This window comes from Chenopodium album, chromosome 27 (assembly GCF_948465745.1).
Source record: "Chenopodium album chromosome 27, dcCheAlbu1.1, whole genome shotgun sequence".
NCBI lineage: Eukaryota > Viridiplantae > Streptophyta > Magnoliopsida > Caryophyllales > Amaranthaceae > Chenopodium > Chenopodium album.
This window is the reverse complement of record NC_137860.1, coordinates 2,655,707-2,677,072: the sequence shown is the minus strand read 5'-3', so window position 1 is coordinate 2,677,072 and position 21,366 is coordinate 2,655,707. Positions and strand designations below refer to the sequence as shown.

At 34.2% G+C, this 21,366-nt stretch overlaps 2 protein-coding genes across 2 annotated transcripts; one reads left to right on the top strand and one right to left on the bottom strand.

The window, feature by feature from the left end:
* Window positions 1–8,194: 8,194 nt before the first annotated feature.
* On the bottom strand, window positions 8,195–11,710 carry LOC145619001 (disease resistance protein RGA2-like). Its single transcript, XM_081673605.1, has one exon. The coding sequence runs from the start codon at window positions 11,708–11,710 to the stop codon at window positions 8,195–8,197; it is 3,516 nt and encodes a 1,171-aa protein (XP_081529731.1).
* A 6,920-nt stretch (window positions 11,711–18,630) lies between these two features.
* On the top strand, window positions 18,631–18,978 carry LOC145619000 (uncharacterized). Its single transcript, XM_081673604.1, has one exon. The coding sequence runs from the start codon at window positions 18,631–18,633 to the stop codon at window positions 18,976–18,978; it is 348 nt and encodes a 115-aa protein (XP_081529730.1).
* The last annotated feature ends 2,388 nt before the right edge of the window (window positions 18,979–21,366 follow it).

Genomic DNA, 21,366 nt, shown 5'->3' with positions numbered 1-21,366 from the left:
CTCTTAAGAATAGTGCGTGGACATTTATACCCCAAAAGTATATTTGTTTATATATTTTCTCTCGTTATGCTGCCAATAACTAAATTTGTGATGTAAGGTCAAACTGAAAGAGATTCTAGATATGACTAGCTATAGCGCGAGCATCGCCCGCGTTAGCTGCCCTAGTATGAATAAAGGAGCTAATATGTCCTTAAATAAAACAATTACAAAGTGGAGAATGAGGTGTGAGTGAGCCCAAAGAAGTAGATATGAATAAAGGAGCTAACAAGTTCTTAAATAAAACAATAACAAAGTTGAGAATGAGATGTGAGATGGCCTTAAGTAGATATGAATAAAGGAGCTAACAAGTTCTTAAATAAAACAATAACAAAGTGGAGAATGAGGTGTGAGTGGACCCAAAGATATAGATATGAATAAAGGAGAAAATTTCTCCTATCCCTCACTTGATATGCTAGCGTTTTTTTTTTAAAAAAATCCGCCTTAGGTTATAGCTGTAAACCATAAAAATTTAAACCTGTAATTTACAAATAAAAAGTGTTAAAAAATATATGGCACAATGATTACATTGATAATTTATGGGTTATAATTCTCGAAGATCTCTTGATTCAATTCTCCAAATGGTTAGGGTTTTGATATGTTTATAGTACGGGGCCTTGTCGGCTTAAATCCATACTATGTACCTACAATGTTTGGTAGTATAGAGGAGATGGAGTTTTTGTGACTTATTCCATCCGAGCCTCATTAAACCTTAGCTTGAAACTACGACCTCTTAATATAGAGAGTCATAGAGTAGTTTACAAGATCATAATCATATATATATTCTACGAGATCTGGAAGATACATATCTTATATATATTTCGATATTATTATCTCTTTATTTACATATATCTGACACCTAATAATCAGCAAAATTTCGGTGTCAACAACAGCTGTGACCCACCCACCCCCTATTCCTCCTTTCTCCTTCCCTTTTTCTTTCACTTTGTTCGTAAAATATAGCTATGTCCGCCATTTATAATTTCTACTCATAATTATCTAAAATCATGGCATAGAACTTCAATTTTCAAGTCCAATTATGAGGGTTTTCTATGGTTTTGTATCTGAATGGCTAGGTAGGATTTAGTATGGTCTTTTCTTGTATTTTTTTATAAAAACAAAAAAATTTCAAATTTGTTTCTTCTCTTCTACTCTCTTCTCTGAGTTTAAGTGTCCGAGTGCAAAGTGGAGAATCCGACACGAATTTTGTAAATCCCTAAAAGAATGCTTGTTCAACATATTTATAAAAGTTATTTTTCACATGAAATTTTCGTAAATAAATTTTATCCAGCTTCTCGTAGTGAGAAATAAGTTTTGTTTCTCACATTGCATTTTTGTAAATAAACTAATAATTGTATTCAACTTTATTCAATTGTAGAGCCCACAATAATGAAAAAGTTATTGATTTATTCACAAAAATACCCTCATGAGAAACAAATTTCATTTCCTAATATGAGAAATGGGAAATTTCCTTTTATAAAATTGAAACAAAATGATCAATGTTGAAAGAAAAAAAAAACAACATGCAAATATTAAATAACATATACTTATTTAAAGATAACAAATATATATTAAAAATAACAAGAAGTTCATATTAAAATAACATGAATTTTATACACGGTACTCCAGGAGTAACATAGAATTTGCGGACTACATATTCTTAATTATCATCTCAATTAATTATCGAAAACGCAGAAGGCAATCAGGCATATCAACCCCCACCAGACTATCACCCTCTCTTTTTGCATTGGCAATAGCAATATGACAATATCACCTCATTTCCTTTTGAGTCTTTAACAAGCTTTTAAGTTTTTAGTTCTTAAAAATATTTGAAATTTCAATCAACAAACTGAACAAATCAAATTCTGTTATGAATTTTTTTGGGGCTGCCACGGTGGCGGACCGCAGTCGTGAAGTATGGGTAGCGGTGCAAGGCTAGTCACCTAAAAGGTGGAATTGATCTGCTGTTGTCGCCGGAAATCAGGCCCGATTATGGCCCTGTGCAAAGAGACCAACAGCACAGGGCCCCCAAACTAAAGGGCCCAATTTTCGGTAGCAGCCAGTTTTTTACTTTGTTTGTAGCATACTGTAGGCTATAGGATGTTACTCTTGTGTCGTATACTCACTTCTTGGGTGTAGTAAAATCTACTACAGTAATTATTTTGTCCTATTCATACTTTTCAATTTTCACATGTTCTTCAGTAATGCACTAATGCCTAGGAAGTAGAAAATTCAAGAGTTTCCAAATTTTTCTTTGTTGTCATATTTCATTTACTTTCTTTTTATTTTAATTTTTTCTTTTTATGGGACATTTCCTAACTCTCTTGTTTTACCCAATTATAATTATTGCCTTTTTGGTGCAGCAGGCCACATGGTGTGGCCTGCTGCCAAGTCAGCAAAAATAATGGGAGTTACTGGTATTGTCAAGGTTACTTGTATTTTTCAAGTGTTGTATTTTTTTTTCAGGAGTTACTTGTATGATTACTTATTTAGGGGTTACTTATAATTTTTTTTTTCAAGAGTTATTTGTATGGATTACTTATTTAGGGGTTACTTGTTTTATTTTTTTTTTCAGGAGTTACTGATTACTTGTATTTTTTAGGGGTTACTTGTTTTTTTTTTAAGGGGTTACTTGTATGGATTATTTATTCAGGGGTTACTTGTATGAGTTAATTCAAGAGTTACTTGTATGATTAATTATTCAAGGGTTACTTATATGAGTTACTAGCTTATTTAAGGGTTACTTGTATGCATAGGTTACTTGTATGAGTTACTTATTCAAGGTTACTTGTATGAGTTACTTGTTCAAGGGTTGCTTGTACGTATGCCCTGGCCTATACCAAACCAGTAACACCCTACAAGTAACCCCGACCAAAATTAGTAACACCCTACAAGTAACCCCTGACCAAAACCAGTAACATCGTACAAGTAACTCTTGAAAAAAAAAAATTGTATTCTGGGTTACTTGTTTCAATTTTGGAGTTACTTGTATTATGAGGTTACTTGTATGGAACACTTGAATGGGTTGAGTAACCCCAGATCAAAATCTCGTACCAAACCAATAACACCCTACAAGTAACCCCTGACCAAAACTAGTAACACGTATACAAGTAACCCCATAATACAAGTAATACCTACAAGTAACCCCTGACCAAAACTAGTAACACCCATACGAGTAACCCCAGAATACAGGTAACACTTACAAGTAACCCCTGACAAAACCAGTAACACCCATACAAGTAACCCCAGAAACAAGTAACACCATACAAGTAACCCCTGCCGCACCATGTGGCCAGCCGCATACAAAAATTTGTGATCTATTTATCTTATCAATTTACCATCCTCTTACCTCTTTTAATTTTCAGCTAACATATATTGTGATGTGTCAATAATATTCATTGTAAATAATATTTTCACAATCCTTCAATAATCTTCAATATAATAGCACTTTTAAGATTTCATACTTAACAATTACATCTCTTGATTTCCGGCTATCATCAAATTCACTTCTTATAAATTTTTAATCAATTTAATTGTTTTTATCAACATCTAACTACTCAAAACGATTTAAAGTTAAGCTATACATGGTATAATTTTCAGTATACATTCTCATTTATTGTTGGTGAAATTTTGAATTTCAATTTAAATATACTACCTCCGGTTCAATTTAGTCGCAACAAAGGACACTTTTACGCAAACCAAGGCAAAAGATTGAAAGCATGATTATGGAAAATAAGGATACGTGCTTAACTATTAATCCAACAATTAAAAAAAAAAATCAACCTTAACTAAAATAAAACAGTAACCCACCACCACCACCACCACCGCTACTAACACTACCAAGCATCACCCAAACCACCCACCACCACCACCAAGCATCACCCAAACCACCCACCACCACCCCACGAACCAACGAAACCAACCCACGAATCCAGCAACCCCAACGAAACCAACCCACGAACCCAGCAACCCCAACGAAACCAACGAACCCACCACCACTACGAAACCAGCACCAACGAAATCAACCCACCAAACCAACGAAATCTACCCACGAAACCAACCCACGAAACCATACCCACGAATCAGACCTGCCGATCTGAAACCACGAGCCAAACCCGCCAATCTGAAGCCATACCCACGAACTAAACTCGCCGATCTGAAACCAAAAACCAACCCGCCGATCTGAAACCACAAACCAAATCCTCCGATCTGAAACCACGGAACTCGGCCCACGAACCAAACCCACGACGCCGCCGTTATGCAACCCCCCACCGCTCTTAACACCACAAAGCAACCATGAAATGGGGTTGGAGGAGGAGAGAGAAAATTAAGGGATGAGGGTTTTATTAATTAAGGTTGGGGTTTAATATAATAAAATCAGATTTGTAAATTTAATAAGGTTGTTTTAAGAAAAAAGTAAGGGTATATTGGTCAATTATCACCCAAAAACATACTAAAAAAGGAAAGAAATAAGTTTGTTGCGAGTAATTTGAACCACCCCAAAATGGAATTTGTTGCGAGTAAATTGAACCGGAGGTAGTATATTGTAGTAGGAGCCAATTTTATTTATTTATCTATTTCATTTTTTTTTTGTTGAGGGCCCTTTTTAACGATTAGAACAGGGCCCCGTAATGGAATGGAACGGCCCTGCCGGAAATCGTGGTGGGTCCGACTTATCAGTATGTGCTTTACTTGGTTAAGTTTTGTAAATTTCATCATAAATAGCTGCTTGCACTCCACGTGTTCGACAAAATGTCATAGAGTGCTGACATTAACTATGTTACGCATTCTTTGTATTATTACTTTTACACTATTCTCCCCTCCTTTTTATCCTACTCGTAGCTTGTTACTAGTATTTGCAATTGAGGAAGAACAATATTAACTTTTTATTATTTTACTCTAATATAATTTCATCGTTGTTGCAATATTATTGAAACGGAGGAAGCATTAAGTTTTGTTATTATATTATTTGCCTCAATGTGTATTTTTCACATATCGTGGAGTTTTGTTATTATTTTAAGGTACTAAATATTTATGGAATTAAGCAAACGCAAATAAAAAGGTGTGAATCTTGTGATTTATTGAGTACGGAGTAATAATAATAAGGTGAAAAGAATAAAGCCAAGTCAGCATTTGCGCAATTAAGGGCCTGTTCTCATTGCTGAGCTGAATATTTTATAAGAGAAGGAAATTAGGAGCTGAGAGAGCTGACCTGAGCTGAACTGAATAGAACAGAATTGAATTTCAACGTAAGAGAACAGGGCCTAAATGATAGTTGCGTTATTGAGTTGTAGTATTGTTCAAACCATTGATGGCCAGTCTTTGTCGTGCGTTAATAAAACATGCTCGAAAGACCAAGTCTTATTTTGGGCTAGTTGATAGCAAATTTTCTCATAATTTCTACAAGTCCTTTACTATCTTACCAAAATATTGACTTGAGTTTGTTTGCTCAAGTTTTCTACGCATTATAGTTATCACTAGTGTTGCCATCAACTTAAATGTGTATGTATTTTGTACTTATCATCAAAAATAAGAAAATGTCAACTTAAATGTTCTATGTATTTTCTAGTTTAATATCCATTTAAGTGGATGGTATGTACTTGATGCTTTATTTGCTGATCTCTTAACACCAAAAAATTTGCATCAAATACAAAATTCACACTATGAGGTTTATGCTTCTTGATCAACCCTTACTTTGTTTGATATTATCGCAGTTATATCTTCTTGTTATCCTTAAAAATTCCTTCGCTTTATCCTTAGCACAACGACCCCTTTGCCATGTCTTCGAGAAGTTAGCTTTGCTGCATTTGAAGCAGAGTTTCCTCCTAGACTGTCTTTCTGATAAATCTTCTATTCCTTCTTATCCTAAGGTGAAATTATGGGGATCTTATGAAACTGATGAAACTGGCAATTGTTATACGTGAATTTAGCTTATAATGACTTCAACTTCTCTCAAATCCCGACTTCAATTGGTCGGCTGGATCAGTTGAGACATCTTAATCTATCTCAATCAGCATTCAGCGGCCAAATCCCATCACAGGTTTCGAAATTGTCCAGGCTTACTCACCTTGATCTTTCTCATAATGGTAACAGGTTAGGTAGTACTCAGCTTAATCTTAAACTTTATAATCCTAATCTGCATAAGTTTGTTCAGAATTTAACAGGGTTAAACCAACTCTTTCTTGATTGGGTTGACATATCCTCTACTCTTCCAATTTCCTTGACTAATATAACTTCTTTAAAAGCCGTTTCTCTTATGCACTGCAATTTATGTGGTGAACTTCCAGCTAGTGTTTTTCATCTGCCAAATCTTGAAGTACTTGCTCTGAGTTCTAACAGAGAAACTGGAAATCTTCCTGAGTTTCGATCAAGCACCCACCCTCTTATAATTCTGGACCTTTCTGCCACTGCTTTATATGGAGAGTTGCCGTCTTCCATTAGAAACTTTGGTTCCTTAGAGAGACTGAGGCTGTATGGTTGCCATTTCTCTGGAAAAATTCCATCTTCACTTGTTAATCTGACAAAAATCACTCAATTGTCTCTTAGTGCCAACAATTTTGAAGGTGACATACCGGCCTCTGTCAAAAATTTAACTCAACTTCGTATGCTTGGCATTGCGAGTCTCAAGTTGAAAACTGGAGACTTGCGCTCCTGGTTGCCTAAGCTCAAAGAACTGACCGCCTTATGCCTAGGCCGCATTTCTGTGGAACTTCTTCAATAATTGCTTAGATTATGTATATATCATCATGAATAACTGCTTGCACCCACATGTCCGACAAAATGCCATAGAGGACTATTTTACGCATTATTCTTATTATTGCAACAACGAGACTTTTACACTATATACCACTCTTTTTGATTCTCAGTTGTTTGGTTGAAGAATATTATTAATGCTTGTGAATTTTTCATATTCGTCTGAATATATAATTTCAAATTTCAATATTTTGACTTTTAAAGAGTGACAGATGGCTTTAAAATTTGGAATGACTTTTCTCTCTTTGATGGAGTTGCTGCACAGATTGTCAGAAATACATCAATGTCCAAGTTAAACATCTATTTAAGTGGATGGTACTTAATGATACTTTATTTGCTGATCACTTGACAACAAAAACTTTTGCATCAAATACAAAATTCACACCATGAGATTTTTGCTTCATGATCAACTCTTTCTTTGTTTGATATTAATTATCAGTTTCTCTTGTTGTTATACTTACTAATTCCTTGGCTTTACCCCTTTGCCATGACTTTAAGAAGTTAGCATTGCTGCATTTCGAGCAGAGTCAATGTTTCCTCTGGTGCCTGAGATTGATTATACAAGTGAAGATCAGGAGATACCGTAACTCTCAGGCTGCTTAAGTGGTCTCGCAGTCGGGTTTGTTATTGGACAATACTACATCACAGACAGGTAGCATTAGTGGTTCATGCAGACATTCAGAAGAATGAGATGGAGAGCCCCATTACACAGGAGGTAATGTTTCTTCACCATGCCAAATTTAGTTTATATTCTTTTTCCTTTACTACTACTGTTTAAAATAAATCAGTAATGGCCAAAGTTGCTTTTCTTATATATACTTTTTCCTTAGGCAATTTAAAATATTTTGACCTGCTTACATTTTATGGAGTAATAAGATTACTAATCAATGTAATGCACAAGATTTAATGAAACAGAGTAGATTATGTAATAAATGTACCATGATGTATTATGTTTGTAAGAGTGCTTATTTCTGTAGCAATTTCCTTGATTAATCATCTGAATTATAATGGCTTGCTCTGCACCTGTGCTATCATACAATGCCGCCCCTTGATACTGGGAGCTCTGTTGAATGTGTTGATGATGCACTAAATTGCTAGTTTGAATTAATTTTTTTAATAAAAGAACAAGAAGAGTAGGCTAGTTAGTAGTTACATAACTGAATTTATTTACAAGTAGGGGTTTATTAGATATTTATTGCAAAACTTGTATTATACAAAGTTGCCCACAAAATTCCTGTAATATACAACCATTCTGTCTAGAATATAATTAAAGTACGGAGTACTGTAATATATACTTCGTACAAAGTACAACAAACATACACATGCTTATTACAATAAAACTGAAAGGTATGATAAAAAGGGGGGAATAAATACCAATGCTTTGTTTGATAGCTCTTCGTTGTAACTAGTCCTTCAAAACTGTAACGAGAGGGACATGCCGAATCTTGGGCCAGTCACTACCGTTTGGGCGTTGGCATCTTTCGGTCAATCCTCGACAACCTTCAATTAAGAGCATATTAAGGGAAGTGAGCTTGCGGAAACCTTCTGGCAGAGAATTCAATTTGGGACAGCTCCACAACCGCATGAATTTTAGAGAGGAAAAGCAGCTTATCCATTCTGGTAGTTCCCTCAATTCATAATTGCACGTTATTTCTAGAGAACGGAGGTTTGTCAAATGTTGAAGCCCAATTGGAAGAACCAATAGCTTAGGTATGTAATGGACTTTTAAAGAACGAAGTCTTTTAAAGTATTCCCATGGCAACTGTTCATCTGGTGAAGGTGATAGATCAAGCTGTTTACATGTCATAATAACTAACTTCTCTATCGCAGTCAAATGTTCCAGGCCTTGAACGAAAAATCTCAAGCTACTGCAATGCATGAATTTCAAAGAACGGAGAGAAGACATACTTTTGAAAACATCTTTTCCTATTTCTTCTGTGCTAAACAGCTTCTCATCCTGGACAGCTAGTGTAGACAGTTGGTGCAGGCATTCTGTTGAGAGGGATTTGAGGTCTTCCACATTACTGATTGTCAACTTTTTAATCTTTGAACCAGATCCTGAAGTTGATGACGAAGGTAAGGCCATCTTCGATACTGAGATAGTCTCATTTGTGTCCAATAGTTTTAATTTCTCCACATTGGGACATAGCGGCAGAGATATCAGCTTTGGACAATTTTCTATCTGCAATTTTGATAGATTAGAAAATGACATTAATAGGAAGCGTTGTTCGGCCAATTGATGGTGTGATGCTTCCTTGGAGATATTCTTAGCCGTTCCTTCTCCTTTCCACCATCCCTTCAAAGCATCCATATTCACCAATGTAAGTTGTTGAAGTGATGGGAAGAATACTGTTTCCATCATTGGTGATTTGGATGACATTGTAAGATCATTTGTACTGCTCTCCATGTATTCCACACATTCCAAATGTATAAGACTAAGGCGCTTTAAGAAAGGTAGTTGACTAAAAGTAGGCACTTGCTGACATCTTCTAAATATACAAAGTGTAATCTCAACAAGGTTTGGAAGAGTAATACACAAATTATTCGTCATTGCCCAACTTGGGAGCTTTTGACCTCTATACCAATCAATATTCATGTGTCTTAAATTAGGATGTGGTTTAAGTCCTTCCAGCACTGCTTCATCGTGATTAATACTGCTAACATTTCCCGACTCCATATCAAATTCTATATGTAACTTAGTCAGCCCATGTTTTCCATCTAAGTTTGCCTCAGTTGATTCTAACAAAGGATTTTTTAACTCTCCTCTAATTGTTATGTACAAGACTCCTTTCAGGTTATTAAGTTTCTTTAAAGCACTCAAGTTAGCAGCATGGGGCTTGTTTGGCTTATTTACTAACAAAGGACTGTTTTTATGGTTGACTACAAATCGAGGTAGTTTTCTAAGAGAGGTCAATTCACCTAATCCTGAAGGCATGTATATCAGAGAATCACATTGACCAATATCAAGGTTTGTAAGATTGGTAAGTTTTCTAATATTTTTAGGCAGTGTTTGAAGGCTGAAACAGTTAAATAGGTTTAATGTTTGCAAATTGTGAAGCATTGTGATTGAATCAGGGAGCTGTCTAATAGGTGTCTGGGACAGGTTCAAGTACCTTAAGTGAATTAGCTTACCTATTGAACTGGGCAAACTTCTGATTCCAAGGTTGTGTAGATCCAACACTCTCAGGCATTGAAGAGTTGATATTAACTCTTGACAAATCGATTCACTGAAGGGCGATCCATCTCTCATTTGCCAAGGCAAAAGAAATGTTCGTAGAAGCTTCTTATTCGGTATCCAACTTGGTATCTTCCATTCTGAAGTCAAACGATAACCAAAAGACAAGTGATAGAGTCCCTTGTTTGAGCTGCTTTCTCCGGACTTTGCAATAACCTTGCAGTTGACTCCTGCCACTTCTTGAGCAAGATCATGCATTAAGTCGTGCATTTTGCAGCTCAAAATGTTTCCCCATTCATTTCTTTTTATATCCTGAAAGAAGCACCTTTGCAACAAAATAAAAAAATATTCCTCAGCAAGTTCTTCCAGACTCTGGCCTTCATCACTTTTAGAAATTATAAAGCCCTCGGCCATCCAAAGACTCATCAGTGTTTCCTTATTGAACTCATAGTCTTTTGGAAACAAAGAGCAGTAAGCAAAACAATTCTTCAATGGTGACTGTAGATGCTGGTAGCTCAGCTTGAGAATGTCCATAATGCCATTTTGGCTGTCACATATATTGGCAAGACTTTTATTCTTGATTGAAAACCACTTAGTCTCGTCTTTGCCATAAAGAAGACTGCCTACAGTTCTTATGGCCAAAGGAACATTTGCACACTTCTTAACAATTTCCTTCCCAATCTCCATAAGATGTGGCTTCTGTTGCCCTTGTGCAGGTTTAAAAGCCATTTTTTGAAACAAATCCCATGACTTCTCTTCTAACAGGCCTTGTAATTCATAGGCAGGAACAGTGCCCATAATATTTGCCACCTCCCTTGATCGAGTAGTTACAATTATCTTACTCCCCTTTCTACCAATGTTCAATAGTGCCCTCAGCTTCAGCCACTCCTCGCGATTTTCATTCCAAACATCATCCAGAACAAGCAGATACCTCTTATCACCCACTTCATTTCGCAGTAGACCTTGTAACTGATCCATCTCTAAATTCGGAGTTTCTGTGTTAGTTGCTGACTTGAGGATTTTTTCTGTTATAATCTTTATATCAAAGACTTCGGATACACACACCCATAACCTTAACTCAAAGCAATTAACAACCTGATGGTCATTATATATGAGTTGAACCAAAGTTGTCTTGCCTTGTCCTCCGATTCCAACAATTGGAATAACCTCATTCTCAGTTTCACCGGCAGCAAAGACTATATCTAAGACAGCTTTCTTATCGTCATCTCTACCAATAACTTCTTCTGCATCTACAAATGAATAAGTTTGACCCCTCCCCATTCTAGTATTTATCACAATTCCTTCCTCACGAGGGCGGTGTACAAAGGCAAACTTAGTACTATCCTCGGCTATATTATCCAACTCTTGACTAATTGTTTTAATCTTATTGGAAATGTTCAATGCAAACTTGATCTGATTGGACCTAGAGAAAAAGGTGTGTACCTCTTGAACAAATTTGTTTGCATTAAGGGTTTGTTTACGGGATGCAGCTGTAGCAACCTCATCGAACAGATCATCAGCAGCATAAACAACAGTGGCAAGCCTTTCAAGCCAACCGTGAATGACTCGGCTATCAGTTTGCCTTTCCTCAGCATCCAGGAGCACATCTTTGATGGTGTTGATAGTGTTCTTGAGCTTCTCAAGCCGAGGCTTGAATCCCTGTGCTGAGGCAATCTCATCAATTGCCCTCGATCCCAGATTCTTCAGGATCTCCTCAGCAATGCTAAACAATACTCCCTCTGCCATTCTCTGTTTTTTGGATCAAACTTCCCTACAGTCAACTATTTCAAGGGCTGTGAGTGACTGATGTACAAGGTTAGGAAGTGAGGATTATTGTAAACAATGTTTACCAGTACTAAACTTTGTTTAAGCAGACCAAAGTTCAAAAAGTAGCAAATAAAGTGGGGCACTTAGCACAAAAATCTAGAAGATACATGTGCTAATCCATAAATTATTATTGATCACAATTATTATAGTTATCCTTGGTCTTTCTTTATTATTAATTTTTCTACGCCATTCCAAATACCAACACTACGGGAGTCATGTTAGTAGACTAGTTGTACAAATATATTAGTGATCCAGTATGATTACATTTAATTTTTGATTGATTTTGCCATTAGTCAGTATTTTCTTCGTGCTCAAAACTCTGCATTTGTTATAGCATCTACAATAGTATGCAACAATCACTTGTAGTTTTACAATCTCGCTGATAAAAACCCACATGTTTATTACTTTGTTAGTAATTGAGTGACAATGAGTCCCTATTTTGGGTTGTAACACTGAATGTTTTTATTGTTAGGTAGTCTGATAACAACTTTTGTGCAGCATGTTGTTGGGTATATGTTTATTTGTGAAGATGTGGGGTTGCTCTGTTATTTTTGTGATGGAGGTTTGTATGTGCTTTGATGAATATGGTTACCAGTAAGGGTAGTAACATATGTTGCTCGCCAGTAAATATTAATTTGTTGCTGTCATCGATATTGGTGTTGATGTTGTTTATGAGTTGATGTATTCATACTGCGACCTTGGTTTAGTGCGACTGTGACGTTGGTTCTTCTATCTGTGACCTTGGTTTAGTGTGGCTGTGACCTTGGTTCTATGTACCTGATACCTTGTTTCTGTGTCTGTAGGATCTGATATCCTTTGGTTGCGTGACCATATTCTGTTGGATCTTTGTTTGTTATATTGGAGCTTAAGTTATTTCTAATCTGCTTTTAGACATCAACTGTATATATATGAAAGATTCATGAAATTAGATTATGTGTGATTCCAATTATTTGATCATAGATGGGATGAAGGGAATATGAGTTTTCTTGCCACACATGATCAGCTGACATTAAGCTTCTGCAGTTCTGCAGAATAATTTCAATTAAGCATTGCTTACAACATTTGACATCTTGATTCATCGTCAAAAAGTACGTGATCATGGTTTGACAGTAGAAAGTTTGAATGTTTGTATTCTTTTGAGTGCTAGAAGTTGATGATATTTGCTTCCTTGAGTCTTCTGGGATCTTCTGTTACACTTTACAGAGAAAAAAAATCTCACTGCTTTGACCACTTTACATACTATAATGCTTTGATGGTTCAAAGTACTGGAAGTTGGATTTGTTATTGGACAATATTACATCCCGAGAGATATCATCAGTGGTTCATGCAGTCTTTCGGAAGAATGAGATGGAGAGCCCCATTACACAAGACTACAGGAGGTAATGTTAGTTGCTTCACCATGTCAACTTTAGTTTGTATTCTCTTTTTCTTTCTCTTTCAAAGTTGCTTTTCTTATACAAATTTTCGTAGGCTACTTAACATATTTTGATCTATTACTTTTATGCTGTAACAAGACTACTAGTGAATGTGTCATACAAAATATAATGAAACAGAGTAGTTCACTAGTTTATGTGATGAATGTATCATAATGTATTATGTTTGTGAAAATAAAGAATGCTTGTTTTTTATTGCACTTTCCTTGATTCATCTGAATTATAATGACTTATTGTGCTATAGTACAACGGCGCCCCTTGATGGTGGGAGTTCTGTTGATGATGCACTGAATTGCTGGTAAAAATTATGGTGAAAACAGGTCATAGTAGCTAGGTATCTAGGAATAAATTTTTGGTTATTAATTTGGCATTAACCAAAGATATTTTGGAGTGAATCTAGCTGTGTAGTTTTAGGCCTACTGTATTTCCATGAAGTTTTTATCAACATTAGGCTCTTAGCAGCGCACAATACATTGTGATGAGTGATTGAATCTTCACAGACTTATCATATGTATCTCAGAATGAAACGGTTGAAACTTTGGTACAATTGTCTATACCTGTATACCTCTATTCTTTTCAATTTGGGACCTGATGCAAGAACTATACCTGCAAACATCTTTCTGAGTAGACCGTCTAATAGATTTTCTAATCGTTCTGTGAAGGATCCTCACATTATAGTTTTGCTTTCATTTCAGGCGATGAAGCTTTAAAATTTTACAACATCATACTGTGAATTATCTTCTGCTGTTCTGCATATTTAGGTGCTGTAATGTGTTTAGATACATGAAGTTAGATTCTGTGTGATTATGAAAAATGACCTCAATTATCTGATCATTGGGGAGATGAAAGGAATATGTGTTCTTCTTCGCCACATATGATCAGCTGACATTTAGCATCTGCAAATCTGCTGCATAGCTCCAATTAAGCATGTTGCAGCATTAGACATTATAATTCACAGTCCAAACGTATGCGATCTTGGTTGGATGGATTTGATAGTTGAAAGTTTTTATGTGTATTCATTTTGGTGCTGAAAGTCAATGATATTTGCTTCCTTGGTTTGACAGAAAAAAAAAAAAAAAAAAAAATCTCTGTATTACAATGCTTTGATGGTTTAAAGTGCTCAGCTTAAGGATTTTAACAGGGATGCTCAAAAAATTGGACTTGAAACTTTCTTTACCTTATTTGTGAACACAGGGTACAGAATACATGTTCATTGTCATATCTCTAGAGAAGTAAATCAAAGTATACATCTATTGATCTATATGCTTGGATAGTAGCCTTTCGCGGCTCTAAATAACAACAACAATGGCCTCAATCAGTCTCTAAGATCACAAAACGACCACTTAAAAGTTACAATTACAAACCCCATAATTCTGATAAGATTACAAAAAGCATATCCCAATTATGAACTGTTCGAGCTTTAGATTCAAGTTAAGGACTGAAGCAGAACAATCATTGAATCGACCCGGAGTTGGTCAAAGTAAGAAAGTAGAATGATAATGAAGAGGCCGGGTAGATTCAGATAGTCATAAACTTTTGCTCTAAGGTCATTTTTCTTGAAAGTTTATGATATGACATGGTGGTAGTTCTTTGTTGATTAATCACATTTTTTTTCTTCTTTAGATTAATTTGGTCCATTGGTCCCCTTCCCCCCACTCCATCTTTGAATGACCGTAAATTCGTGCCATTACTTCAATTATAATGTTTAAATATGTTTTGTTCTTTTCACTTAAAAAAAAAATATAAAAGATAAAAGATTTAGAAAAAAAAATAAAAAAAAAAGTCAGTTTGACATTGTTGGTGTCATCAATTGAAGTGTAAGAATCAATGAAACCGTTATTTCATGAACTAGCAATTTAGAAAATCTTTGACTATAAACTTTACATATTCACTAAACTTGAAAAGCTACATCAATCGCTTTAAAAGCTTATCTTTTTGCGTGAATCTTAGAGCCTGTTCATTTTAGCTTAATTTCAGTTCAGCTCCAATTAGTTCAGTTCAGTTCATCTCTCAATTTCCTTCTCTCATAAAATATTCATTTCAGCTATGTTCAGTTCAGTTCAGTACAACTCTAATCAAATCAGTGCAGTTAAGTTCAGTTTAGTAAATGTGAACAGACCCTTAATAATATGAATTAATGAATAACGAGTATTCATTTTAACTAGGTTGGGTTAAGTAACTAGGATCATGTTGGTGCCAAGGTTCATATCTTGAAATGTTTTTCATCACAACAAATCTAGCCTATTTATATCAATACGTTTTCACAGGAAAGCATATTTCTTAAATTTTTACTTTGGCTATATAGTTAGCTAGATTGGCTTGGGTCACATTGATTAAGGAGAAAGGGATTTGGCCTGGTCCAAATGATATTTCCTTTATCATTTATCAAAAGCCACGCGTGGTAGTATTATGATTCAATTTCAACTAGTAATTAGAATAATAGATAGAATTTGACGACTGATATACACTTATAGGGAAATGATTTTGGCACACCCTAAATTGATTTTGGTACACCCCTATGTGAGAAGAGCATAGAAAACTGTGCTCTCACATAGGGGTGTGCCAAAATCAATTTAGGGTGTGCCTAAATCAGTTTTCATATTTATAGTGTCATTGTTAAGATAACTGCTAGTATAAGATTACTATGATAGCATATCAAGCAACCATATCTTTGTAAACCTAACTTACGCGTTGCAATAGAGAGAGGACAATAAATAAAATCATTAAAATAATAATCAGAAAATCAAACCTACCATAAGGGAGCAAAAAGAATTAGGAATTTGAAACATCCAAATAAAGAGAAATATCCCTAGCCATTAATTAGTTGATTCACATGTATCATAATAGTGACAAATAACATCATCACGCTTATCCTAATTTAGCAACACCCACTATTGCAAATTTGTAAGGCCTTTTGACTTTCCTGATTAAAATTTAAATTGTGTTGCCTTAATTTAATTTGCAACAATTATCATGATCATCTGGTACTCTCCCCAATTACTTTACTATATGATGAAGATAACATTAACAATTGGAGAATGTAATAATAAAAATATGTCATAATCTAAAAAAGGCATTTCACTTTTGTTATAGTTTAGGTATTAATTAGTGTTTTCAAATAATATATTGGGAGAAGTACATTATACATTATTATGAGAAATTAAAATATAGGATTATAATAATGCAATATACCGTTTCTAGAAAGTTGATGATCGTAGAGCCTTTAACACTTGCCATCACTTATTACAACAAATTTTGTCTTGGTTATGGGACAAAATACAAAGTAGCTTATATTTCAGTTAACAACTTGTAAAGTTGTAATGTATCCATGGTCCTAACTAGACATAACAAAAATTGTACAATTATATTTCAACTTGATTGAGATTTGATTACATACATATTGTATACTGTGTTGATCACGACGAGATATAATCTCAAACCTTAACTACCATCTTTCAAGACTACCTCTTGAGGAATAAACTGTAATACCATTTTGACGTAGAACCCTCAACTAAATTTCTTTCTCTCACATTTTGACCTCACTCTATTAAATCAAATTTCGTAATATATGAATCCAAACCTAACATGCATGAAGATGATCTATATTCGAAGGGACTATAATTAAAAAGAATTCCTTTTAAATGATGAACAATAATTCCTCTAGAGCCTATGAGCAAGTAGTCAATAATTGGTAAGAACTTTATTTAAGGGAGGTCGGGTAGATAATAGAATAAAAAGAGTTCCATAAAGCTAGCTACCATTAATAATTAAGAGTTAAGAATGAACAACAAAATTGAAGGAGTTGAATGCCAGCATAAAGTTGTTTTTCATTTACTATAATTAGGCGCCTTTGTCGCCATGGTGCCATATATATCAACCCCACAAGCCACCAACACCATTTCAAAGTCTAAATCTATAAAATGAATTCAACCATTTTTGTTTTTCTTTTCTTTTTTGGATTGAGGATGGGGGACTCAAGCTAAGGGAGGACCAATATTCCCATACTTAATAATTTTCTCATGTTTTTTTTATTTTGTCCAAATTCACCCTAAATTGCATTGGATTCTCTATTTTTTAAAAATAAATAATTTAAAATTTTAAAAATAATTTTTATGTAATATTTGGTTTATATAAGGTTAATCTTTAAAAACTTCTATGAAAATTGATACACATGGTCATATAGTACTGTTTTTTAAACATGGTCATATAGTAGTTTTTTTTAAAAAAAAAAAAAAAGTTAAAAAAAAAAAAAATTATTGCAGCTTCCAAAAAATAAGAAATAAATGAACTACATCATATATATACCTATATCAATACGATGTTGCCACATTATGGAGAGTTATTATGTCAAGATAATCTACAATTAATTGTCTGGGTTTTTAAGTTGTCTTTCAAGATTACTTCTCAAATATATCAAAGTTTTTTCGACTGATGAGTACAAAGTGTGTAAGTTGAACGAGTTTATGTTGGTTAGACTAGGCATTTTAATTTCCATATCTATAATGTGTGATCTAAATTTTAATTTATTTATGTTGAGCTTGAATAATAACACTCACGTTGTAATTTAAACAACCTTGTGGTCATGTTCAACGAGAATGTTGTGATTGACAAATGCGTGTATATGTAGCACACATGTCATGCAACCTTCATCAATTTGTGTTATTGTAACATTTAATTAAGTCAAGTGATAGGTGTATGCTTAAAACTCGAATCCACAAACAACTATATTTGGCTTGAAGTAGTATATTGAAATTAAATATCCCATGAAATTTATTTACTACATATATATTCTAAGGAGGAGGCCAAATTACAAGCTTCTCTATATTTAGACCCGATTAGGCCTATTTGCCCCACCCACCTAAATAAAGAAACTTTTATGGGCCTCAATTGGATTATTCTTGTCCTATTGATGAAAACCAAATACACTGAATAATAATAACATTGTTCAAATTAAATAAATCTTAGTTCTCAAAACACGTTATTAAGCACATAAGACAAATTAGTACTAGCACTACTATTACATTGTTAGTGCAATAATAATGCAAATGTTTAAACATGTCGTACGTCCCACATAATTAAATCTTAGTAAAGTGGTATATAACAAGATTTTTATAAAATAGGTCCATAATAATATAATTCTACTATATACACTCATTCACACACCTTCTATGATAGTCACAAGCACTAAGCAAGTAGGCAAAAAGACCCACCACCAACATCAACTTGCCAATTTACATGACTAAAAAAAGCCAATGAAAGTCCCATTTAAAAAGGATCTTCCCCCCCTTCTTTCCATCCCACCACAAAACACACACTAAAAACTTCATTTCTCTCTTTTCTCTCTAAAAACTCCATCAAAATATTACACATCTTGTTTAAGAGTCCTATATATAATATAACATAATCATGTTGCGTACATTGTCCGCGCTAAGGCAACAAATTGTTACCAAGAGGAAGAGCCCTAAGGTCGCCGATGAAACCATGTTTGGTAACACCAACATGGATGCATCAGGCATGCCTATATATGCCCATGACATAAACCGTACCACCCGCCGGCAACACCAAGCTTGGAATAACGGACTCTCGGTTATTTCAACCATTGTTCGTATCCCGTTTTCTATTCTTTCTTGCTTCTCTCAACACCACGGAAACCCTTCAGACGCGATGTGGGTTACCGGAGAAATGGTTAGAACTTCGTCGGAGATTGATCAGCTAATGATCAGTGACAGCATGCGTTATGCAATTTTGATGTAGAACACACTTTTTTTAGTAGGGTTTTTTTTTGGGTTGAGGGTTTCCAAGAGTAAAATATACTTGTACATTAGTACATGTAAGAGCTATATGATGAACTACCAGTGGATGTATTTAGTCTCTGTAAATTCTAGCAAATTATCTTGGAAAATAAGGGTTTTTTTTTTTTTTTTTTTGAGCAACAAGTATAATTTAATTCGGTTTAAGCTTGGGTTGGAGTAGGTAAAGCACTTTTTCTTATTTTTTTTATTTTGGGTGGTCCAATATATGAGAAAGCTTAAAATGTATTTGTACAGAAATTAAATGGAAATTAATATTTGTACATAGCTTAACTAAAAATGTATTAGGATCTCACATATTTGATATTTGATATGCAATTTGTAGGATGAGATATATCCACAATCGAGAGATGATATATATTCAAGTTTGATGTTTATTAATAAGAAAATCCGGTATAAATCTAAGTTTGATGCTTACTAATTTGAAAAATCGATTTCATTATTATCAGGGTATCTTTAGTCAATGGCTTAATACAGTTTTATGTGTTTAAGTTGTAACATTCTACATTGTCGACTTCAAGTTGAGTATCAATATTCTCAAACGAAGTTAATACCTTTAAAATTGAGGTGGATAGTGTTTTGACCAAGGAATGTGACCTATTGGTTTGAATTCCCTTTATCTTTTGCAAGCAATTTGCCTACAAATTTTGGATCAATTTTATTTCTTTTATTATTTATTGATTGAATGTTTATCATTGGATCAATTTTTTTTTTTTTTTTTTTTTTTTTTACATACAAGTTTACATTAGTCATGTTATATTTATGTTGGATACTCAAGATACAAATTTACTAAAAATTGTGTTCCTTTTCCTTCAATAATGTTATTGGGTAATGACGGTATTCTATGACAGTAACATTTACAATAGATTGTCCTTTTGGGTGGGTTGATTGATGTCCCAATTAAATGACTATTGCCTTATTTTTAATTAATTGTCCCATGGTAAATGTGTTTTTGAGGTGGCCTACGTCCCATTGCCCCTTTCTAAGGGAGAAAATTAACTTTCTACTCAATGTTATAAAAAAATTACATATCTATATCTATACAACCCTACCACATGTTTCCTCCACTTGAAACGACATGATATCGTGTTATACAGGATCTCACAGCTTCTTTCTAAACTTTAAAAATTTCAAAATAGCGACTGAAAGAGGTCTTGACAATAAAACTCGAACCCAAACCTTGCTTGTACTTCTACTATAACGTGTTTCAATCATTAAACCAATAAATGTAAGAATTATTAATGTTTTTAGGGGGAAAAAAGTATAACCACTCTATTGGTGAGATCGTGAGATAAAAGACTATAACGTGATTTTATTACTTTTACAACCAATTGACCGAAATATCAATTTTTTTTTTTACTTTTTCCCCCTTATTTTCGTAGGCACCGAACATTTTCAAGTACGTATTAAATAACTAACTAAATATACATGCATTGCGCGGAATCAAACACTGGTAGAAAAATGACGAGAGAGAAAACAAAAGCAAGTCGATGCCTAATGTCAGTTAAAGCAAACGCAAATGTTTTTCCATAGAATGTTTTCCAAACAACCAAACTCTTTGAGATAACGCTCTATTGGATTTTGTCAACATCATCAATCACAACAAATCTCCATTGGCTATCTTCTTTATTTAAAAAAAAAGGACTTGATTCAGTCATACATATTAAATCATTATAAATTAAGACAAAGATGCTTCAGAAATACTAAAAATAATGGATTTTTTTATATAATTACTTCCAAATCATAAGGACAACGTTCTTTTGCATTGCTTTAAAAGAGATGAGATCCAATGTTATTAATGAAGAAAGATATGGGAACAAATTCTGTTATGTAACTTTATATTTCATTTGGTTCAGAAAGAATATATTCTGCACAATCTTTCCCTGCAATATGAACCAATGTCTCCTTTCTAACATGATTATCTGTATAGTGCCATGCTACTAAAGTACTTATATCACAATATAATCTATGTTTGATTTCACAAAGTTAAAAACAAGTTTCTATACTCTTCCTCCATATCCGAACACCTATATAACTTCGTCTTTAAAGAACTAGTTTAATTATATTCGCGACAATAATTGACATATATAGCTAGCTTACTACTCACAGAATCCCAACAACATTGTTATTCCCATATCTCTATGGAAATTCTTAATAAGGACCAAAGGGGGAAGTATTCGAATCGAAACCATACCGATATCTCAACATCTATAACGAAATTCTTACTGAAGAATCAACATGTTACTTTATAGGATAAAAATGAACCACATGACAAAATGACGAGATGTTAACTTAATCCATCATAATCCAAGGTTAAAAGTTTAATGGTTGA